Source organism: Mustela erminea, chromosome 11 (assembly GCF_009829155.1).
Source record: "Mustela erminea isolate mMusErm1 chromosome 11, mMusErm1.Pri, whole genome shotgun sequence".
In the NCBI taxonomy this organism is placed as follows: Eukaryota; Metazoa; Chordata; class Mammalia; order Carnivora; family Mustelidae; genus Mustela; species Mustela erminea.
This window is the reverse complement of record NC_045624.1, coordinates 101,553,980-101,579,074: the sequence shown is the minus strand read 5'-3', so window position 1 is coordinate 101,579,074 and position 25,095 is coordinate 101,553,980. Positions and strand designations below refer to the sequence as shown.

The 25,095-nt window shown below is 43.4% G+C and overlaps 1 protein-coding gene across 3 annotated transcripts in view; it reads left to right on the top strand.

The window, feature by feature from the left end:
• The window catches only part of VOPP1 (VOPP1 WW domain binding protein), a 110,372-nt gene extending 87,435 nt beyond the window's left edge, over window positions 1–22,937 (top strand). For all 3 annotated transcript variants that reach the window (XM_032304481.1, XM_032304479.1, XM_032304480.1), the window contains one exon: window positions 20,376–22,937. In XM_032304481.1, coding sequence (XP_032160372.1) covers window positions 20,376–20,566 — 191 coding nt within the window. In that variant the 3' untranslated portion in view covers window positions 20,567–22,937. The remainder of the gene's footprint in view (window positions 1–20,375) is intronic.
• Window positions 22,938–25,095: the final 2,158 nt, after the last annotated feature.

Here is a 25,095-nt window from a genome sequence, read left to right as displayed (position 1 = left end):
TCTAATAGAAAAATGTAGAGGCTGTAGAGCCTGAAGTTAAAAATTAAAAAATTTGAAATTTTTTTCTCTTATCCTATATATTTGGGTTGCATGTGGAACTTCAGCAAAAACACAACATGCATTTTCTACTTGATCTGCCTTTTACTTTTTCAGTGTCCTCTAATACATTTCATCTTTTTTAGAAGACTTTTAATGTCTTGGGGAGATACTTTAAAATGTTTTCTGTCTGCTGTTTGTTGTGTATTAATATTTGACACTTATGAAATACAAATCAAAACCACGATGTACACCTGTGGCTAAAATTAACTCAGGAAACAACAGATGTTGGCAAGGATGTGGAGGAAGGGGAATTCTCCTACACTGTTTGTGGGAGTGCAAACTCATGTAGCCATTCTGGAAAACAGAATGGAGGTTCTAAAAAGTTATAAGTAGAGCTACCCTATAACCCAACAATTCCACTACTAGGTATTTACCCAAAGGATACAGAAATACTGATATGAAAGGGCACATGCACCCCAATGTTTATAGCAGCATTATCAACAATAGGCAAACTATGGAGAGAGGCCAGATGTCCATCAGCTGATGAATGGATGAAAAAGATGTGGTATAAACAGCGGAATATTACTGAACCGTCAAAGGAATACCGTCTTGCCATTTGCAACATGAATGAAGTTAGAGTGTATTACGGTAAGTGAAAGAAGTCAGAGAAAGACAAATACCATATGATTTCACTCAGTTGTAGAATTTAAGAAACAAAATAGATGTATATATGCAAAGGGGGAAAAAAAGAGAGAGAGGGAAGCAAACCATAAAAGACTTGCGCTGACTGGAGGGAGGGGGTGGGGGTTGGGCTACATGGTGATAGGTACTTAGGAAGGTGTTTGTTGTAATGGGACTGAGAGTTATACGTAAGTGATGAATCACTGAATTCTACTCCTGAAACCAATGTTACACTACATGTTAACTAACTAGAATTTAAATCAAAATTTGAAGGAAAAGATACTTTAACCCTTACTTTTCTGTGAAGGAAAACTGTCTAGTAGAAAACTAGGTTGGCTGCTCCTTTGAGACCCATGAAGGTAATTATTGTTACTGAAAACAAGGCGAGCTTAGCAGTGGGTATGTAACCTACTAGGAATATTTTATTACTTCCTTTTGGTTTATCATAGGCACACGACAGAAAAATATAGAAAGTAACAAGTCACAGTATCCTACTGGTCATCAGGTTCAAGCCCACCTTCCTACCCATGTATTCTGCTCCATACCCCCAAATTGGCCTCCTCTCTGTCACCAGAGCTTCAGTGAAAGAAAGCCAGCTCTGACATTACCTTTGTCATCTTTGGGCACCTCTGCCCAAGGCATTTTTCTTCATGAGGCTTCTACAAACTGGAGAAGCACGTGATGGGCTGGAAAGAGGAAAGAACATGTTTGTCCACAGCTTCAGTTAAAGACTGGTAGAGGGCTGGAAGGAAGTCCGTAATGCTAATTTTCCACAAAAGAAACTCCAGTATCCAGTTTGACAGTGTATTACGCATCTTTATAGTATCTGCTCTTGTAATTAAAAGTAACATGTTGGGGCACCTGGGTGGCTCAATCAATCAAGCGTCCGACTCTTGATTTTGGCTCAGGTCATGATCTTGGGGTTGTGAGGTCATGCCCCATGTTGGGCTCTGCTCTGGGTGTGGAGCCTGCTTAAGATTCTCTCTCTCCGGGGATGCCTGGGTGGCTCAGTTGGTTAAGCAGCTGCCTTCGGCTCAGGTCATGATCCCGGCGTCCTGGGATCGAGTCCCACATTGGGCTCCTTGCTTGTCAGGGAGCCTGCTTCTCCCTCTGTCTCTGCCTGCCATTCTGTCTGCCTGTGCTTGCTCTCTCTCCCTCTCTCTCTGACAAATAAATAAATAAAATCTTTAAAAAAAAAAAAAAGATTCTCTCTCTCCATCTCCCTTTGCCTCTCCCCCCTAAAAAAAGTAACATGTCTGCATTCTAAATCAGCATCAAAAATAGTAATAAACATTTTTTAAGGCAAGAAAGCAGACTAGGTGAGAAACATTGAGGAAACATAAAAGCAAAATAAGACAGTCGAAGACTACCTACAATATATATTACAGTGACTCTAAATGTGTTAAAATCTCATCAAGTTGTGTTAAAAATCCAATGATATACTGCTTTAGAGAGAGACTGCTGAAGGATGTAACAGAAAAGTAATAGGAGTGCATGAGTTCAGCAGAGAATGATCCAAGGTGATCTGATAGCTACTGGGAGAAGAAGGTGCAGTGAGAATCACAGGTGGAGCTGGCTGTCGCCATCTCAGTAGGAGGCAGTGGTAGTCTGGGCCAGGGTGACAGCAGGGAGGTCGGTGGCAATGGGGCAGGTGTGTGGTCCATCTGGGCTCTGAGTTGGCAGGACTTGCAGAAGAGTTCCAGTGAACAGAGGGACCTAACCTCTTTACACTCAGGTTTCTCTTCTAAGAGAGGAGGGAGGTAATGTTATGAAGATGTTATGAAGATGACACTTGTAAAGTGTCTGGTTCTTGCACCTCGAAATTTGAGCTGGAAACCATTAAGTGCATCCCTGGGAGCTTGTTAGAAGTACAGGCCCTCTTGCTGCACCCCAGAGATGCTCTGTGGACAGCTGCATTTTAACAAGACCCCAGGTGATCTGGAACAGCACGCACACAGAGGAGACTAGATGTTTGATAAGAAGCAAAACAATGGGGAGTGGGCATTAGTAGTAATAACTAAATCTCCTATAAGCTAAGCAGTAAAACCTGTGAACCTTTGAGGGCCTCAGAACTGGAGTAGAATTCAGACCTTAATCTCTGTTGGGATGTGATCACTGCCACTCTTTTTCTGCCTTGTGCTCTAGGTTTGCTTCTTGGAATACCAGTGTATTCTCAGAACAATTCGTTTGGCTTCTGTTGTAAAAAAAAATCCATCAGTAGTGAGTAAAACTTGTCCTCACTCAACTTCTGATTTATTCAGCCAGGAAAGAAAAAGTGAAAACTTCTGGTGGAAGGGTTTTGTTTCCTACTTACTCGGCTCTACCTGGCTCACAAAACTTGTGGCTGCCTTTTCTTGGGGGACATTGGGGCCCCCGTGTTCACATGTGTCTCAGCTGTATTTCATCTCTATAAACCCTGGCAGGTCTGCATGAAAGTATTAGGTTCCTACTACAGATGTTCTTTTTAACTCTCCCTCCACAGTCCTCCCAAAGAAGCAGTAGAAAAAGGCCCTTCTTTTTGTGATGGGTAATAAATGCAGGCAGAAATATACAAAGTCATTTCTGCCCTGGTTCTCTTTTTTTCAGCTTATTAGTATTACCAGCCTTTTATTTACCCTTCAATAAATAACCCATGATTTCCTGAATATATACACATATTTTAAAAAAAAGTCTTTTTAATGCTGGTAAAAATAATTATCTATTGTGAAGATATGACTTGAATCATGTATTAAGTAAATTCAAGTGTATAAAATGAAAACTTAGAAATGAGAGGAAAGAATGCTGTGAACTGTAGGAGTGCCCGTGCACTACTCTGATTCTGACCGAAGTATAAAAATTACTGGCACATTTAAAAGAATTTATCAAGTTGTGCACTACCAAGAAAATCTAAATCTAAATCAGTCTAAAAAGGCAAAAGTCAGATACCTCAGGGTCTGGGCTAGGGTGATCTCAGTTTCATTTCTAACTTCATGCCTCTCTAGCAGATCTTGGGAATGTGACTCCATTTTCCTAAGCTCCAAGCTCCTGAGCTGTGAGGCTGAGGTCCTAAGAGACTTTCTTAGGGTCTTTGCATATGAGATGATGGTCCATACACAGTGTGGAGCCCCAGGCCCGAGGCAACACTCCATAAGTGGCAGTAATCGCTACTAGTAGTGGTTCTGAACTTGCAGTTTCAAGGAATCTGTAAATGAGCAAATAAATAATCTGCTCCCACTTGGAAATAAAAGAATCCTCCCTAAATCATCTGTTGATCCAGTGAAGGATAGGAGTGAGGGAGGATCCTAAGGGTCTGGGACTTACCCCACCTCGCCCCGAGCCTGCCCACCCAGTCTTCCCAGCTGAGCAAATGGCAGCTCTGTTCTTCCAGCTGCTCCGGCCTAAAGCAGTCTTGACATTTTCTCCCACCCTCACCCCTACTACTGCCCACCTGTGATACACCTTCTCACCGGAGCCTCCTAACTAGTCGTCTTGCTTCCCGCTTCCCACTTCCCTGGCTTTGGTCTGTTTCCAACAAAGCAGACCCTAGAGCAAGGCCGGCACTCCCTAAGTGGAAGACTTACAATTTCTTGAGGCCACATACCCTGCTCACAGAAGTCCTTACATTGGCCAGCAAGGCCCCTGCCTGCCTCGTACATCTCCCCTTCCTGCTGCTCTCCTGCTCCCACTCACTGCTCCTGCTGCGGTCCTCCCAGCTCATTCCACTCCCACTGCACATGGGCCTCCTGCTTTCCTCAGACCTTCCAGGCTGCTATGTTGGTGTTCTTTGCACTGTCATTCCTTTTGCCTGAAAGACTCGTTCTCCATCTAAACCCTCCCTGCCATATACACATGGTGCGCTTCTCCGTTACCTTGCCCCATACACTCATGGTGGATTTCTTCATTTCTTTTTTTTTTTTTTAAGACTTTATTTATTTATTTGAGAGACAGAGATAGCGACAGAGAGCACAAGCAAGGAGGAGGGAGAGGAGCAGGCTCCCCGCTGAGCAGGGAGCCAGATGCAGGGCTTGATCCAGGATCACAACCCCAGCTGAAGGCAGAGGCTTAACCGACTGAGCCACCCAGGTGCCCTGATTTCTTCATTTCTTTTATGTCTTTCACCTTCTCGTGAGACCCTCCGTGTGTACACAGTGGAAAATTGCATTCCCTTTCCTCCTCCCTCGTTTGCTTTTTTCTAACACCCCTGCTTTATTTTCATTTTTAACACTTAATATCAATTAATGTGCTATATTTGTTCTTTATCTTGCTTATTGTCCTCTTAGCTGTAAGCATCATAAAGACTGAGATTTCATTTTTGCCATTGCTGTGTTTTAAGTGCCAGGAATGGTGTGGCAAGTAGCAGGGATTCAGTATTTGTTGAAGACACAAGTGAATGTGGGAATCAGCATGAATGTTAATATAAAAAATGTAAGAAATTGACTTCTAGAGGTGTTCTCATAGCTTTATTCTTTCTTGAAAGTTTAAAATATGAAAGCAAATGACCTCTCCTTAAAAGAGGTTCCAAAACTAATAAACTCACAGAAAGCATAAGAAGCAAATAATAAAAATATAAATTAATTGCATAAAGCAGAAGAATATATTTGCAAATTTAGAAGTTAGTACAAAAGCAATAAAAGTAAATGTCATTGCAAGTCCTACCCTTGATGTATCTAATCAGTAAAACAGGGAAAAATAAAATCAAAGGTACAGAGAAGATTAAACATTATAAGGAAGTATTCATGAAATGGAAAGCTGGGCAAAAGATAGAAAAGTGTACATTATCAAAGATGCATCAGAACATTGAAAATTTCAGTGGACCAAGCAAGAGTTTGAAGAACTTTTCAAAGAATTAACTTCTAGAATGACTCTAAATTCATATGGTATCTTCAGAACTTTTAAGAACCAGTGCATTTTAACAGTGTATGAATTACTACTAGGTATAAAAAATTATGGGAAAAAAAATATAGAAATCTACATAATTTGTTTTATGAAGCCGGTATAACTTGGAAACAACAGAATTACCTTATACTGAATTGTGTTTAATGAGCATAAATATGAAAGTCCTAGAACACTGAATTACACAGTCTGTCAAAGAAGTAAACCACCATAACCAAGCATTGATCTTCTGTAAGAGAGCAAGGATAGTCCAATGTTAGGCAAGCTATTAACATTCTAAGTTAGATCAAAAAGCAATGATTGGCAGAGAATTCTTGGAAAAAGTAGGATAGGAAACACCAGGAATTTCTCTCCTCACCTAGGCAAAAATTGCACTGACAGAAACTGTCCTGATGTAACTCACAAGAAGACCCTTGAACAATACATGTTTGAACTGTGCAGGGTTGTTTTGTTTTTGTTTTTGTTTTCAGTTAATATAGTACAGTTCTGTAAATGTATTTTCTCTTCCTTACAGTATTCTTAATAACATTTTCTGTAGCTTAGTTTATTATAAGAATACCATATGTAATACATATAACATACAAAACATGTATTAATTAGCTGTGTTATCAGTGAGGTTTCCAGTTGGCAGTTGGCTATTATTACTAGTTAAGTTGCGAGAATCAAAAGTTATATGTGGATTTTAACTGTGTAGGTGGCAAGTGCGCCTCACTGTAGTGTGGTTCAAGGGTCAATTTTTTTTAAAGATTTTATTTATTTATTTGACAGACAGAGATCACAAGTAGGCAAAGAGAGAGGAGGAAGCAGGCTCCCTGCTGAGCAGAGAGCCCGATGTGAGGCTTGATCCCAGGACCCTGGGATCACAACCTGAGCCAAAGGCAGAGGCTTTAACCCACTGAGCCAGGCAGGCGCCCCTCAAGGGTCAATTTTTAAGTCTATTGAAAGCTTATAACTTTCAGGGAATACTTGGAGGGCAAATAGCAGTTAATTTGGTCAATTTCAGCTCTTAGCACACAAGCAGCTACCCATCCTCAACAGAGGCCACTTGATAGGCAGCTGAGCACATATTCCTTGAGGAGCTTGTGCATAGCATGCAGAGTAGGGTGGGCAAAAAGGACCCTGCCCTCCAAATATGGAGGCTCTGCACTCTGATAGCTATTTGTTACTACTGGTTAAAGAGGCAGGCAGCCACTGCTGCTTCGATTGCAGGCCCTTTCTCCTCCGGCAGAAGTGACCTCTGGGGAATTTAAATGGCCAGTGCCCTTCTCCCTGTCCCTTCATTTTCCGCTTTTTCTCCTTTTAGAGCCAGACATTAAAGAATAGGATGTTCAAAAAACAAGTGCATATACAAAAAATTAGAACATGATTGCACATCCCAGGGAAAAGACTATAAGTTTATATCTCAGGCTGATTCTCAGCACAGAGACAACCTACAACAATTAATTTAAAAAAAAAAAAAGTAGCAAAATACAGCAAACTCTAGGGAAAGAGGAGAATGTGACTTCTAGAGTTACCAAATTATTAGATTCAAATGTCCAGAGTTCAACAACAACAACAACAACAACAAAATCACAAGTCATATAAAGAAGTAAGAAAATATGGCCCATTCAGAGAAAAAATTAAATCAACAGACTGTTCGTGAAAAAGACATAATGCCACATCTGCTAGACAGATACTCAGAGAACTACAGGAATATGTAGAGAAGATTTTAAAAAATGGTGTATTAACAAATGGAAATATCATTAAAGAGATAATCTAAAAAGATTCCAAAAGAAATCCTGGAACTAAAAAGTACAATAAGTGAAATGAAAAATTCACCACATGGATTCAAAGGCAGATCTGAAGAAGCAGAAGAAAGAATCAGCAAACTAAAGACAAGATAAGAGAACTGATCAAGTCTGAGGAACACAAAGAAAAAAGACTGAAGGAAAGTGAACAGAGCCTAAGGGGCAGCATCAAGCAGACCAACATTTGCATCGTGGAAGTGTCAGAAGGAGAAGAGGGAGAAAAGGGACACAGAAAATATTTGAGGAAATAATGGTTGAAAACATACAAAATTTTATGAAAGACATGAATATAAACATCCAAAAAGCTCAATTCCAACCAAGAGGAACTCAAAGAGCCACATTTTAGTTGATCTTTAAAAGCAAGAGACCCAAGAGAGAATCTTAAAAACAGCAGGGATCCTCAGTAAGAACACAAGCAGATTTCTCTTCAGAAACTATTGGAGGCCAGAAAGACAGTGGTCTGGTATATTCAAAGTGCTAAAATGAAAAAATCTGTCAACCAAGAATACTATATCTATGCAAAATTTGCCTTCGGAAGTGAGGAAGAAACTGAGACATTCCCAGATAAACAAATGCTGAAGAACTTTGCAACCAGTAGACTTGACACGCCAGAAATGCTCAAGGGAGTCTGGCAAGATGAGATGAAAAGACACTAGACAGTAACTTGAAGTCATATGGAGAAACAAACATCTCAGTAAGGGAGATGCCTTGGCAATATAAAAAGTATTATTATAGGGACACCCAGGTGGCTCAGTTGGTTAAGCATCCAACTTCAGCTTAGGTCATGATTCAGGGCCCTGAGGTTGAGCTCCATGTTGGGCTCTGTGCTCAGTGGCGAGTCTGCTTGAGGATTCTCTTTCCCCTTTGCCCTGTGCCCCTCCTCCTGCTTACACACGGGTACTCTTTCTTTCTCTTTCTTAGATAAATAAATCTTTTGAAGAAAGTGTTATTGCAGGGACACCTGGGTGGTTCAGTTGGTTAAGTGTCCCTTTGGCTCAGGTGTCATAATCTCAGGGTCCTGGGATTGAGTCCTGCATCAGGCTTCCTGTTCAATGAGGAGCCTGCTTCTCCCTCTTCCTCTGCCTGCTGCTCCTCCAGCTTGTGTGCTCTCTGTCAAAGAAATAAAATATTTAAAAAAAGAAAAAAATTCCCAACAAATTAAAGCCCTGAACCTGGTGATTTCATTTCTCTTACTTTCCCCAAAATTGGAGAGGAAGTGACTCTTCATAAGTCATTCTCTGAGGCCAACATCAATAACCCTGACAGCAAAGTCAGGCAATGACACTACAAGACAATTATAGGGGTCCATTGCCCTCAGTGAACATTGATGAAAAAACCCTCAACAAAATATTAGCAAACAGAATTCACGAGTATTTTTAAAGGATTATACACAATGACCAAATGGTATTTATTCCTGGATTGCAAAGATTTTTCAACAAATATAAATCAGTCAGGGTAATAAACCACATCAAAGAATGAAGAAGAGAAACCACATGAGCATCTCAGTTGATATAGAAAAAGCATTTGATGAAATTCAGCACCCTTTTATGATAACACACTCTCTCTCTCTCTCTCTCTCTCTCTCAGTGAGCTAGGAATAGGGGGTAACTACCTCATCAAAATAATAGAAAAACTACCTCATCAAAATAATGAAACCAAGAGCTCGTTCTTTGAAAATATAAAATTGGTAAACCCTTAGCCAGATTCATCAAGAAAAAAAGAGAAAGGACCCAAATAAATAAAATCAGAAACAAAAGAGAAATAAAACCTGACATTACAGAAACACAAAAGATAATAAGGGAATACTACAAAAATCATATGCCAACAAATTGGACAACCTGGAATAAATAAATAAATTCCTAGAAACATATCATCTTTCAAAACTAAATCACAAAGAAATAGAAAATCTGAACAGACCAATTAGTAGTAATGAATTTGAGTTGGTAATCAAAAAACTCCCAACAGACAAAAGTTGAGGACCAGATGGACTCACAGGTGAATTCTACCAAACATTTAAAGAAGAGTTAATACCTATTGTTCAACTATTCCAAAAAGTAGGAAACGTCGGAAAACTTCCAAGTACATTCTATGGTCCAGCATTACCCTGATGCCAAAATCAGACAAAGATGAAAGAAAGTGAGGTAGAGGTGGGAGGGGAGGGAGAGGAGAGTAAAAAGAAGGAAGGAAGGAAGGAAACTACAGATGATAAGATCTTATATGTAGAAAATTCTAAAGATTTGACCAAAAAAAACACACCACATTTTAGATATAATAAATTAATTCAGCAATGTATCAGGAAACAAGTCAGCACAAAAACCAGTTAAATTTCTATGCATAAGTGATGAACAGTCTGACAAGTTTAAAAAACAATTCCATTTACCCTAGCAGTACAATATAAAATAGTGATTTAATCAAGGAGGTGAAAGACTTGTACGATGGAAACTATAAACATTGCTGTAAGAGATTTTCAAAGATGTAAATAGGGGTGCCTGGGTGGCTCAGTGGGTTAAGACATTGCCTTCGGCTCTGGTCATGATGTCAGGGTCCTGGGATGGAGCCCTGCATCAGGCTGTCTGCTCAGCAGGGAGCCTGCTTTCCCCTCTATGCCTACCTCTCTGCCTACTTGTGATCTCTCTCTTTCTGTCAAATAAATAAATAAAATATTAAAATAAAAGAAATTTTAAAAGATGTAAATAAATGGAAATTGATCTCATATTCATGGATTGGGAGACTTAATACTGTTAAAATGTCAATGTCAATACTACCCAAAGCATTCTACAGAGTCTACACAAACCCTATCAAGATCCCAATGGTGTTTTTTACAGAAATAGAAAAACCCATCCTAAAATTCATATGGAATCTCCAAGCACACTGATTAGCCAACCAACTTGAGAAAGTAGATAAAAATTGGAGGATTCACACTTCCTGATTTCAGAACTTACTAAATAGCTACCTTAATCAAAACAGTGTGGTATTGCCATAAAGACAGATAAGCAAACCAATGGAATAGAATAGAGAGCCCCATTATAAACCCATGCATATCTGATCAAATTACTTTTAGCTGGAGTGCCAAGGCCATTCAGTGGGCAAAGGACAGTCTGGTCAACAAATTATGCTGGGGAAACTGGAAATCCCTATGTGAAAGAATGATACTGGGCCCTTACCTAACACTGTATATGAAAACTAACTTAAAATGGATTAAGGACTTGGGATTGCTGGCTGGCTCAGTTGGTAGAACGTGTGACTCTTGTTCTCAGGGTTGTAAGTTCAAGCACCACATTGGATGTAGAGATTACTTGAAAATAAAATTGTTAAGGGACGCCTGGGTGGCTCAGTCAGACATCTAACTCTTGATCTCAGCTCAGGTCTTGATCTCAGGGTCATGAGTTCAAGGCCTATGTTGGGCTCCATGCAAGCTGTGGAGCCTACTTTAAAAGAAAAGAAAAGAAAATCTTAAAAAAATAAATGGGTCAAGGACCTAAATGTAAGACGTAAAACAAGAAAACTCTTAGAAGAAAACAAGGATGGGGCACCTGCGTGGCTCAGATGGTAGGGCGTATGCCTTCAGCTCAGCTCGTGTTTTCTGGGTCTGGGATGGAGCTCCACATCAGGCTTCCAGTTGGCTCAGCAGTGAGCTTGCTTCTCCCTCTCCCTCTGCCTCTCTTCCTCCTTGTGTGCTTTCTCTGTCTCTCTCAAATGAATAAATAAAATCTTCTAAAAAAAAAAGAAGAAGAAGAAGAAGAAAACAAGGACAGAAGTATCACAGCAGTGGATTTGGTAATAATTTCTTGGATATGACACCAAAGGCCTGAATAATAAAAGAAAAAAAATAGGCAAGTTTGGCTTCATAAAGACTTAAATATTTTATGTATCAAAAGGCACGATCTATTGAGTAAAAAGGCTATACCTAAATAGGAGAAAATATTTGCAAATCATATTTGATAAGCAATATTTAGATTATTGAAGAGGCTGTCTTTTTGCCATTGGACATTCTTTCCTGCTTTGTCGAAGATTAGTTGACCATAGAGTTGAGGGTCTATTTCTGGGCTCTCTATTCTGTTCCATTGATCTATGTGTCTGTTTTTGTGCCAGTACCATGCTGTCTTGATGACGACAGCTTTGTAATAGAGCTTGAAGTCCGGAATTGTGATGCCACCAACGTTGGCTTTCTTTTTCAATATCCCTTTGGCTATTCGAGGTCTTTTCTGGTTCCATATAAATTTTAGCATTATTTGTTCCATTTCTTTGAAAAAGATGGATGGTACTTTGATAGGAATTGCATTAAATGTGTAGATTGCTTTAGGTAGCATAGACATTTTCACAATATTTATTCTTCCAATCCAGGAGCATGGAACATTTTTCCATTTCTTTGTGTCTTCCTCAATTTCTTTCATGAGTACTTTATAGTTTTCTGAGTATAGATTCTGTGTCTCTTTGGTTAGGTTTATTCCTAGGTATCTTATGGTTTTGGGTGCAATTGTAAATGGGATTGACTCCTTAATTTCTCTTTCTTCTGTCTTGCTGTTGGTGTAGAGAAATGCAACTGATTTCTGTGCATTGATTTTATATCCTGACACTTTACTGAATTCCTGTATAAGTTCTAGCAGTTTTGGAGTGGAGTCTTTTGGGTTTTCCACATATAGTATCATATCATCTGCGAAGAGTGATAATTTGACTTCTTCTTTGCCGATTTGGATGCCTTTAATTTCCTTTTGTTGTCTGATTGCTGAGGCTAGGACCTCTAGTACTATGTTGAATAGCTTATATGGAGAACTCCTAAAACAAAACAAAAACAAAACATTCAAAAATAGGCAATGGATTTGAATAGACATTTCTCCAAAGAAGATACATGAATGGCCAACAAGTACATGAATACCTGCTCAACATCACTAACCATTAGGGAAATGCAAATCAAGACTACAAGATAACCACCTTATACCCGCTAAGATAGGTACTGTCAAAAAGCAGAAAACATCTGTTGGCAAGAATTTGGAGAAATTGGAACCCTTCTGCACTGGTGGGAATGTGAAATAGTGCAGCCACTATGGAAACAGTGTGTCAGTTCCTTAAAAACTAAAAATATAATTACCATCATACATGATCTGGCAATATACCCAGAAGAATTGAAAGCAGTTTCAGAGATGTACACCCAAGTTCACAGCAGCGTTATTCACAATTACTGAAACATAGAAGTAACACAAGTGTCCATTGACAGATGAATGCATGTACACACACGTACACAATCATACACAATATTTTATTATTAATCTGATATTAATTCAGAAAGGAAAGAATTACGATGTGCTACAACATGAGTGACCTCTGAAGATATTATCCTAAGTGAAATAAGTCAGTCACAAAAAGACAAATATTGTATGATTCTACTTATATGAGTCACTTAGAGTAGTCAGAATCATAAAGAGGGAAAGTATGCTGGTGGTTGCCCAGGGCTAGGGAAAGGGGATAATGGGGAGTTACTGTTTAATGGATAAAGAGTATCACTTTTGCAAGATGAAAAGAATTATGGGGACCTATCATGGCGATGATTGCACAACAATGGGAGTATAATTAATACCACCGTATTATTAACTTAAAAATGGTCAAGGTGGTAAATTTTAGGTTATGTGTATTTTACCACAACAAAAAATGCAAAACAAAACAAAAAATGATCTCAGTAGATGCTGAAAAGGCTGTTGATAAAACTTGATAAAATTCAGTATAAATCCCTTCCCCAAACTGCTTCAAAACCATTAATGTATTGTAAACTAGTAATGTAACCAGTAATGTAAGGCTTTTTCTTAATATAATAAAGACTTAGCATATATGTTCCTTGAGGGTTCCAGAAGGCAAGGATCAAGTCCTTGATGATATATCCCAGTATTATTACCAGCTGTGCCTTTTGAATGGAAATGTTCAATAAGGATGAAGTAAATTTGTACTCTGGACCTGCTGCCAACATCATCTCCAGTGCAACAGTCAAAGTATCCCCATTAAAAAATGAGAATATTCAGTATCATCAACATTTAACATTGTTCTAGAACTTCTGGCTAAAGTACTAACATGAAAGATAATATTTAACCATTAGGAAGGAGAAATAAAACTGTTTCTCATTGTAAACAATATATCATTATATATCTAAAAAAAAATCCTGGAGAATGAACTGGAAAATATTTTTTGTAGCTGAGACAATGAGCAATTTAGTAAAATGAATAGATACAATAGAAGAAGAAAGAAAGGGGCAAGTAATGAAGGCAGGGAGACTTGTCTACTGATGACAAAAATGTTCTCTGCAAGAATTAGCTCTGGTATTTTTGGTAGCAACTAATACCCCAATTTTTAAGAGTTACCTCTCATGATAAAAAGTCACAAAGAGGGAGGCCCCTGGTTTCACTCCATGGCTTGGCGGCCTGAGGGCTCTCAAGCTCCTTCCTTCCATCAGGCACACTGCACAGCCCAGCTGGCTCCTAGCTACGATGGACTCCTTGTTTCTTAGAGATCCAGTAATGTCTCCTGGAAGAAGACCCTCCTGGGCAAATTGTGGAGAATTCTTGTCCTTCAGGTTTTACATCTACAACACAAGAATGAATGGTGCGCATCTCACAGGACTGAGGCAGGACTTGACCCCCGGCTTTCTTGCTCGCTTTGTCAGAGTCAGGCCATCTGATGGCTCTCCCCAAACCCAGCCTGTGCTTACTTATCTTAGAGTTTTATTTTCCCTCATTTTCATCTCCATTTCCATTTGAAACCATTCTCTTTGACAAGAGAGTAAGTTTGAATGTTTTTCGCTTGGCCTTTTGTTTTCTTTATGAATCTTCTTTATCCTCCGTGCATACATTTTTTTTTAAAAGATTTTATTTATTTATTTGACAGACAGAGATCACAAGTAGGCAGAGAGGCAGGCAGAGAGAGAGGAGGAAGCAGGCTCCCTGCTGAGCAGAGAGCCCGATGCGGGGCTCTATCCTAGGACGCTGGGATCATGACCTGAGCGGAAGGCAGAGACTTTAACCCACTGAACCACCCAGGCGCCCGCGTGCATACATTTTTAACAGGTTCTTTTTCGTCCCATTTTGTGTCAGCCCTTGGCTCCATTGGGCTTTATTTTACCCGGTTCCATTCTGGTGTTAAGTTTACTTTTCAGTTTTCTTCATTAGAATCATTCACACTGGCTTGGTTTGTAACCTTTGAAATCATTATCATCATGCCTATTTGTGATTATGGAGTTGAAATCTCGATTTTAATGTGCTTTGGATTCTGGAATTTTGTGCCACAGAATCATATATACATTCTGGGGAACGGTTTTGAAAGGATCTCTCTCAGCCCTGTGGACACAGACCTGTTCTTGCCTCTGGCTTTCCCATGGGTGATGAAGTGTTCCATCTGCCACTTCCCTGCACGAGTGAGAACTGAGTCTGTCTCCTTGGTTTCTCTTCTCTGTGGGAGGCCAGCTGGTCATCCAGGCCAGGGTCTTATCAAGACTCACTCTTTTAGCCAGATGAGCAGAGATCGAGCAAATGTCTCTGTGAGCTGGTGCCTCCACCTGGCCAGGTGCTCTTCGAGGGTCCATCCTCTGTTTCCGCTGTCCTTCCACCCACACCAGTCTTTCCAGCATGTTCCATCCCTGTGTTTGCCAAGTGTTTTCACCTAAGGGCTCGTGTTCCTGGCAGATACATAATTTATCCCCCTCCTATCTGTTCTGTTTCTTTAATATTCCAAGTGCCTCTCCATCCTCAGTATTTCAATCCTATCCTCCTAATTCCCGGCAATATCCATGAGTTATAACTCTTAACATAAAAATGCCAGTTGAATTGGACACACTTGCCAGTGCATCTCATTATCATCTGGTGTGAGTGGCCACGATGCATGGATATTAGTCACAGCCTGAGGCTCATCTCCGATACAAAGACCACAGCCCACCCTGCTGTCATCTGTGATAAGGAGTTGAGGTCATCTTCGAATACCTCTGCCCTCAGGAGTGATGGGCAGGGTTGACGCAGGCTTGCTGGGCTGGGGCAGCCTGTTCTTCCTGTTGTATCAGAAATAGATGTACCTCAGGAAACTGCCAAATGTGCCCAGCACAGTATAGCAGAGGCGAAATCCAAAGCAACATCACCATTCGTCCCTCTTCAGTCATTCATCTCCTGTATTTATGGAATATCACATGCTACGTGCTGTTCTGGACTTGGAGGGTTCCAAGATGAATGATCCTATTTCCATGTGCAGAAAGCTCAGGAAATTACACCGTTCTGGATGCCAGGATGACAGGGTACCTAATCCAGCCAGGAAGGGAGTGGTGGGTAGTGAGATGTAGCTTCCTGGAGTTGGCGATTCTGATCTGAAACTTGAGAGATAAATGGGAATTAGCTAGACAAGGAGGACAAGGAGGAGGTGGTGTGGAGACGGAGGAGTGGTCTGCGTGTGGAACACCCCGGAAATGCTCTCTGGTGAGGGCTAAGGGAGAGGTGAGCTGGATACAAGCAACTAGGTTCTTGTTGGGAGGCAGAGCATAAGGCAGGGCAGTAAGAACCGAGACTGAAGCCACTAAGAACCTGGTTACAGACAGTCTGTTATCCCTCATGAGGGAATTAGCGTGCAGTCCCATGAGTGGGCTGGTGAAGAGAGGGACCCCAACCACGAGGGAGAATAAATACAGGAAGTCTGAGTCATGGGTGGAAAGGATGAGCGTGTGTCTGCCGCAGTGTGTTTAGGAGACCTGCCCACACCTTGAGCAGCCTGGCTAGAGGACATGGATGTGGGAAGGCGGGATATGGGGTCTGATTAAACAGAAAACACAGGCAGTAGGTAGAGTGAAAAGAGCACCGAAATGCATAGAGCTAACTCCAAGTGGGGGCTAATTATAAAGACACATGGAATCTCTTGGAAATGGGGACACCCTAGGGCTGGTAACCTTTCCATCTCTTCCGGGCCACACAGTCTTCTTCAGGCTGTCTCCGCCTCTCCCTGCATTTCCACTCCATTCTCTGCTACCAGCCAGATCCTTGTACATCTCAAGAAAAGACTGGCCCAGCTCATCCATTGCGAAGCTGCAGGCCAGTCAGATTAGTTGAGTGGTAGCAAGTTCATTGTTAAGAAAGCTTGGCTGCCAGAACATCCTTCAGCTTAGGTGGGAAAGAGCTTCACTGGAGGAGCTGTTGTCAACTGACTTCTTTAAGAAGTTCCTACTCACCTTTGCTGAATCTAGAGTTCCTTCTCAGATCATGCTTAGATGCTCAAGGAGAAAAGAGATGATAGCCTTAAAGAATGAAATGACTTCTGGAGACAAGACGGTGTGCCCCTTGGATAAGTGCGCAGCCGAGATGGGAAGTCTGTGTTATGACAGTTCTTCGGCAAGCCCTTCATTTTTGGTTGGAGCTCAGGCCCATTATGTCATCAATCTTCCTGGTTTTCCTGTCCCTTTCTAGCCTGAACTTCTTCTCCCAGCTCATCACCCAATTATGAGAAACACCTGTCCTAGTGGAAAGAGCCTGGGCTTTCCACTACACTCCTATGTTCAAATCCTGGTGCTTCCAGATATCAGTCGTGTGCCCTTGGCAAGTTGCTTCATTCATTCTTCTGAGCCTCAGCATCTTGAAGGATATGCGTACAATTCTAGGGGTGCCTGGGTGGCATAGCCAGTTAGGTGTCCGACTCTTGGTTTTGGCTCAGGTTGTGATCTCAGGGTCTTGAGATCGGACCCCATGTTGGGCTCCATGTTCAATGGGAAGTCTGCTTGAGAGTCTCTCTTCCTCTCTCTGCTCCTCCTGCTTGTGCTTGCTGTTTCTCAAATAAGTAAATCTTAAATATATATATATATATGTGTGTGTATTGTGTATGTGTGTGTATATATACACACACATACACTATACACACACATACACATATACACACATACACACACACACACATACATACATACACACACACACACACAGTTCTGATCACATTCCCATCCCCTTACTATCCCCACACCATACCCATATAATACATGTGTATACCCATGGAATACAAATGACATACAAATTGCCATTATAGACAGAAGAAGCGATTGTGTGGCCACCATTGTTTTACTCACTCCTCCAGATCCTTTCCGATTTGTCTACTGTAGAAATAGTCTTCCTGTAACTCCAGCTTCTTCATAGAATCCTCTACATGTTTTCTTTCTCTCACTGGACCCTCTGCCATGAACCTTCAGTCCTGAAGGGCTTGGCTCTCTTCCCCCATGTTCTACCCCCACAGGGTAAAGAGATGGTGCTGGCATCCCTTTGGTGTCTGGCTTCTCCTCTTATTCATAAACCCTGTCACACTGAATCCCATACCAGTGGGCTCTGTCACTCCTTGTCACTATTTTGCTACTACCCATGGCCATCTCTTCTTGGAGCGTTTTGGAATCTGCTCAGATAACCTCCCACCCCGATTCGCTCCATAAAGAGGTTGTTTGCTACGAGCACCTTGGTCCTCCTTCCAACACAACTGTGGGTTCCCCATGCTCCTCCGCGCATTCAGCAGAAGGAATTGGTGTCCTCTTGTACACCAGGCTCCCGGCTAGGCAGTGAGGTGCAGATGTTGAAGCAGACGTATGAGGTCCCTGCCCTCATTGAGCTTATCTTCTTCCCTAGAAATCCTTTTTCTTTCCTATATATGTGCCGCTCTTCCCTGTACACAATCGGGAGCTTTCCCCATCCTTAAACACACATCATTCTCCTTCCTGCAGACCCTTCAGCTGCTACCTCTCCCCTCATCTGGGCTTCTCCCTCCTTGCCCTGAGAGTGTCGCCACTGCCCTTGGTACCTCCCACTGTACTGCAGCTCCTGAGGAGAAATCCCAGATGCCATATCCAATGGAAATTTGCTGTTCTTATTTTGCCCTCTATTTGACATTGTAGAGGACCAGTCACTTCTTCCTTAAAAATTCCCCTTTCCCTTTGCCGGCATGGCCCAACCCCTATTTCACTGTTTCATTATTTCTCCCCGGGCTCCTTTGCTTTCTTCTCTGCCACCTCACGTGCTTGGGGTTCTTTTCCGGTCTTGAATGTTGGTCTGCCCTGCAGTTCTCTCCTCAGCCATCCTTTCTGCCTCCCTGCACACCTCCTGCGTGGTTTTAACCCACCCGTGTTTTTGTCCCCACTTTGACAGGACAGTCCTGAAGCTGCCTCAGCTCCAGCAGGCCCAGCGTGGAGCTTTCATTGGCCCTGGGCCCTTACCCTGCACCCTCTCTTTCCTTGTATCCCCTCTTTTTTTGTTGGGCCCTTTTATCAAGACCCTAAACCAGGGTCTTTTCTAGTCATACCTCTTCTCTGTCCTCAAGCGTTTCACATTAAATTGGTCCCTGGGGCCTTTCGGTTATTCTTCCTAAACATCTTAATCTCTACTTCTTTCATAGTCAAGGACTTTGAAGATGTCTTTTACAAACTATTACAATTGCCTGTTTTTTAAAAAAAAAAATCTTTAATTAATTTTTTGCTTATATAAAATATACAGGGATCCAGAGATAAATAAATCATAATCTCTGCCCTTGGGAAACTCATGGTAATGGCCAGTCATGGGCTTGTGAGCAAATGCATCCAAGGCCACAGAGGGATGCACAGATGGGAGCAGGTGTTGTCTGCTGAGCCGTACAGGTGCGAGATGAGGCGGCGGTTGGTAAAGGTGCAATTTGTGCCCGATTGCTCTCATGCTGACACCCTGGAATACCTTTCTGGCCTTCGGTTTCTGTCTTACATTCTTTCCTTTTGCACATTTGTAGATTTCCAAGATCTGCCGTATGCCAGGTTTGTGACACCTTACACAGGTTGTTGAGCGTCTTCCTAGTAATCTGACCTTTATTCAGTTAAACTGCAGAAAGAGACACTTGGAAATTTAAAAAAAAAAAAAAAAAGGCGCTAACGAATATATGTACAGGGATGACTTCTCTGACACTCCAGGTATCTTTCTGAATTACATGAGGCCTAACTCAAAAAACAGACCCGAGTCTACCCACAAAATTAGCTTAGCCTGGGACACACACACCGAAAGCTCACAGTTTTGTTTTGTTTTGTTTTTCTTAATTCTTTGTTTATGCATCCCATACTCTGTAGTGCTATCAACATGATCAGAGTTAGCAGATCTAAAAACTAGGCTCTAAAGTAGCAGCTCACATATTCCTACCCATTAAAATGAGAGTTACACTAGTCTTGTCACCTTCTTTGTTTTCTGGACGCCCCCCTCCCACATCCTACACCCCAGCTTGAAGCAGGGGAGTCAGCCTGCATCTGATAGCCTCACTGTCGGAGAAAAGCAGACGACCATCTCCTCCAGCAGTGCCGAAGGAAAACAGATTCCGCGGATGCCTAAACCCGCCCTTCTGGTGTTTGCTCCCATTGTCTCCCTGTCTGTGAACTTGGCCACCCTGACAAAATGTTAACCTAGCACATGGGAATGGAGGCCGTACTTCAGAAATGTGCTTCAGCAAACTGTGTTCTCAGAGGGCGTGTGCAGCTGCCAGTGATCATTCTGGAAGAGTCAGGAAACCAGGGTCCCGTTCCAGCTCTTCCAGGAGGGAGCTACGAATCGGCTTACTTTACTGTGGCCTCGATTTTCCTCCCTTGAGAGTGGAAACGGCTCTCTCCATTGGTAATTTTTTAGCATACACTTCCCCAGCTCTTTGCAGAGCCTCCTGGGTTTATCATTCAGGCTTTGAGTTAATGACCAGCCACCTACCATGCCTGATCCTGTCAATGTCCGTCCTGTCACTTGGCCCTGCTGGTGAGTTTGTGTGTGCCCTCTCAGCCGTCTACACCCCAGTAGAGCACAGGCCACACGAGGCCAGGGACTCACGTGTGGCTCTAGCTTGTTACTGTATCCCAGGTGCCCCACTGTGTTCAGATGTTTGGCCTTGCATGCTTGCCGGGTGAGTGAAGGACCGGGGTGCTGGTCTCCGCAGACCCCCGGCCAGACACTGCTCTGGTGTGGTGGGCTCTGCGTATTCTCTGCCGTGTTCATATCTGCTAATCTCTCTTTTCAGGAGCGCAGCAGCCGGGGCTGCCGTATTACACCGACCCTGGAGGACCGGGGATGAATCCTTCCGGAAATACTGTACCGATGGCTTTCCAGGTTCAGCCCAACTCACCCCAGGGAAGCATGGCCTACCCTCCGCCCCCTTCTTACTGCAACACACCCCCGCCCCCGTATGAACAGGTGGTGAAGTCTAAGTAGCGGGGCACTGCCCGGCGCCTGCTGTGCGACCTCAGGAGGAAAGGGGAGGGGCGCTCTCACCGCACCTCCCAGTCCCCATCAATGTTCGCTTCCGGGAATTGTCTTCTGAGCCACTAAGGGCAAATTCCTCTTTGATATCTTCAAAGCAAGCACAGCTCCCTTTCAAGTTTTCTGTGGAGGACCAATATTTGAATTTATCCCGTGTCTCCTCTGTTGCTTCTGTTTCTGATGTAATCTGAGCTCTGGCAGAGTGTGGACAGTCCCCAAGGGTTGACACCCTAGATCCTCAGGAGAGAGACTAAGGAGAAGGAGGCAAGGCAGGGCCTGTGTGTGCAGGTGAGTACGAGGAGGAGACCACTCCTGGCCCAAGAACACAACAGGCAGCTCACAGAAGTGAGGCCTCCCAGGCTCCACTCTCGGAGCCCCTCGTCCTGTCAGTCTTCCTCTTCAGGAAGCTGTGAAGCTCTGCTGTGGGAAAAGCCTCCTAGCACTTCCTGTCTCTACTCACTTCCTAGAGGTGACAGTGGCTTCCCTTCTGCGTAGCCAGGGCTGGGAGGGGACTGTGTACCTTAAGGAGATGCGGATCCAGATGAGGTCAAGTTTGAATGTCTACAGTTACTCGAAAATCACGAAGGAAAGTTACTGCAATTAATGGGAAATGGATTCCTGCGTCAAACTGGGACATTGCATTTTATGAACTCTTGGTCTGACTGGGCAAAAATAAAATGGTTCACCTCCCTGCCAATCCCCCCGCCCAACCCCACCCCGGGCTTTCTAGTGAGTCTGTGGAAGCTCATGTAGAGTCCTGTCCTTTAAGGTCAAACTCAGAGCGTCTTCTCTGAATGTCAGCAGCTGTCTGACCAGAGGTCTCCACACCCTTCCTTCGGCACCCCTGGTGGTGGTTGTGATGGACACTTTCCAAGTGGAGAGGCACCGCCGGCTGGGAAGTCACACCATCCCCTTGGAGAGTGGTGGCCCCTGGGGCAGCAGGCCAGGCCTGCAGTTTGATGTCAGCAGATGTGTGTGTATGTGGGGGGGTGTTCTCTAAAGAGGAAAAGCTTGCTGAAAAAAAGAGGAATGCAGAATCCTAGGACTACAGGAAGATCTCTTTAAAAAGTACTGAGTAGATTTCACTGACAGCTTAATCAAAATGAGAATAGAAGATGTGGTTGGAAATGCAAACCCTGGCAGTGAAGCGTGTCTCAACGCTGGGCTGAAAGGAAGGTGCGGCTTCTGCAGTAAGCAGTGCTGGCCGTGCAGGTGAACCCCCAGAGATCCAGCTGGTTGTGTGTAGGAAGGCAAAGCAGCGTAGCCCAGATGGGAGGGTCCCTGTGTGTGTAGTAGTGGGATAGGGCCGGCGGGCGGCGGGGAGTTATTTTTGTAATAACTAATTGGACCAGCCTCTTGAGAAATTGTTACTCATTGGACTTGAGCTTCCGAACATGTCACCTGCGTGGATGCTGAGTGTTTTCATTCCGCCAGACCAGGAGTCTGGGCGTCCCTTTCCTCCTGGGTGAGAGATCAGGATAGGACTGCGGCACCTGCCCAGAATGACCTCCCTGCGAAGATGGAGAACCTGCAAGCCTCCCCGGGAACTCCACAGGAAATGCTGGGAGCCGAACACGGGCCCTTGGAAACACAGGTTTTAAACACAGATGCTGCTGCTGGTGTCTTCGGCCAGCCTCGTGTGACCTCCGAACTCCTGTCCCTGACAGCAGTACCTCCGCTCATCTAGTCCTTGATCCAAAGGAGACAACAAAGCACAACGTTTGCTGTTTACAACAAGGACAACTACATGGGTCCAGAAGGTTCCTCTTCTTCCGGGTCATTCATCTTGCATTTTTGACTTAAATTTCTCCCTTTTTTTTTTTTGTTGTTGTTGTCTTAATGAAGAAGCACAGTAAGGGCCGCCCCTGGAATTGGATCCGGGTGCAGTTGAATAAGCACCCAAATATCCATGACTAAATTTAATTTCTCTTTTTGATAACAAATGATCTCAGAGACTGAATGATTTAGGTAGTGCTCAAGAATTTTGTATTCCATGTTTGTGAAGATAAATTTTGTTTTCCCTCGAACCTGGGTGAGAACCCTGCTACAGCGAACACTGCTACTGTGCGTAGAAATTCCACTCGTGGTGGCATCTCCTGGCCCTTCTCGTTCCGTCTGTGCTGACAGTGGACTGTGTCCCCCTCCCGGAGTAGGTCCAGCTCCTGGTGTGTCGAAGTCTTATAGAGTCAGTGATTAGGAGTAAGCTGGGAGCAGATCTGTGCATGTTTTTCCTCTGCAACATTTGGCTCATTTCTCTTTTTTGTTCTCTTTTGATAGAGTCCCATTTCCTATGTATGCAAAATAAAAAATAAATTTGGGCACATGCTTCGACTGTTTTCCTGGGAAGGGGGAAAGAGGGTGGAAACGAAGTTTCTAATGAGGGAGGACATACAGTGGGCCATGGGTCATACATGGGTCATCCCCAACCCCCGGTGGAGGTGGGGTGGAGGAGGCCCCGTGGTGCCCTTAACCTTAGGAGCACCAGCAATTAGAGGCCATCAAAGAATGCAAGGGACGTTTGGTTCACCAATACATTTTAAAAGTCTGGCTAAGGAAAAAATAATCTGAAGCAAGTAGAAAGAAGGATAAATTAGATAAACGCACAGGTAATACTGAAATTAGTTATCCAGGGGGCCTGGATCTGCTTTCCATGAGTAGGTGAGCCTTGATTTTAAGAAATGCAGCTTTTGTGCGCCTGGGTGGCTCAGTCAGCTGAGCGTCCGTCTGACTCTTGGTCCCGGCTCAGGTCTTGATCTTAGGGTTGTGAGTCCAAGCCCTGCGTTGGGCTCCACCCTGGGCATAGAGCCTGCTTAATAGAAAGGAAGGAAGGACGGCAAGGAGAGGGGAGAGGGGAGGGGAGGGGGAAGAGAAAAGAAAAAAAGAGGAAAGGAAAGGAAGGAAGGAAGGAAAAGAGAAAGAGAAAAGGAAAAGAGAAATAAGGAAGAAAGAGAAGGAAGGAGAACAGAAAGAAGAAATAAATACAGCTCTGCTGGGTCAGAAACTGCATTTCTCTCACAGATCTGTTGGAGGGTAAAGCTGCTACAGTCGGCATTTTAGAAGAATCCCCAAGTGAGATAATGTTTATAAAGAAATATTGGATCTTAAAACAGGACAGGGCATAAGCCAGAAGAGGTCAAGGAGCTTCCTCTGGTGAAGTCGGGGCTAATTTTCAGGACACCCCCACCGGGTTATCAACTCCCTCCAGCAAACTGGAAGCGGCCTTATTTACAAGTCAGAGGTCCTAACTTGAGATGGCAGACGGTGACTGAGTGCTCGCTTTTCTCTGTTCCTTCCGAATGTCATTGAACTTCAAGAAATCTGTAATGGCTCTCACGGCAAAAAAACGTACAAGACAGAAATTCAGAGTAATTCTTAACTAGAAGATGCCAGCTAGGATTGATTGGGAGAGAAGACTGAAGCTGAAATGTTCAGAGACGGTCGCTGGGGAGGCGAGAGCTTTCCAAAAAGTCCACAGTGAGGCTCGCAGGTGCAGAGAGCAGGCATGGGCAAGGGCCCCTTGCCAAGGTGTTGACCTGTGGGCGTTCTGGAGAGCAGCTCTGCCGGGGGTCCGTGTTCTGTGCCCCAGGAACCCAGGTAAGGGGAGCAGCTAGTCCCGCAGTCTGTTTCTCACAGCGGAGACGCTCTGTGTCCTAAGGCGTTGGGAGATGGGTTAGTGGAATCATTTAATTTTTTAAAGTGAGGTAAGCATTTTCTAGTGTATTAGTCAATTAGAACAAGTATTTTCTAATGTATCAGTCAATGAAAACATTCATAATCTGGGCTGCCATCCTGTTCCCGCAGCCCTGGTTGCAAGGTTATAGAGAGATCCGTGCAAAGTAGAAACCCAAGGACCTGTGAGAAATCATGACCACAGGCAGGGAGGCTTCCTGTGGCCCTGGAGGAAAGGTCAGCTGAGCCTTCTCCTGACTTGCACGGCACCGACCTTTCCACCCAACTGGCCAAGCATCTCTCAGCTGAAGTGATCCTTAGCAGTTTCAAGTTCTCAATTGCTAATACTCTTTCAGTGCCAACGAAGACAGCACAAAGTAGAGATGAGGGCAAACCGCATGGGCTTAACTACCCACTGTGTATCACGGCCGGACTGTGGGCTCCGAAGACGGGCAGCCTTGCTCCTGCCCTGCGTCTACTGTTAGCTTGTGTCTTCAGACAAACGGCTTAAGTTTCTATCACTCAAATGATCTCAGGTCCGTTTCCTCAACTATAAGAGAGAACTACACTACCTGTTGCTTCTACCGGGCTTGTACCAGACACACTATGGAGAGTCATCAAATACTGAAAATCCTCTGTTCTCCCTCATTCCTCAGTTCCTTGAGCAAGAGAAATTAAAGCACAGGGAGGGAAAATGAACTCCCACCTAATCCTTTGCCCATCTGTCAGCAGATGAGACCCAGGGCGTATGGGAGAGAATCTTTGAATACATCCCCTTTGTATTCGCCACCTTTCGGACCCTGATTACATAA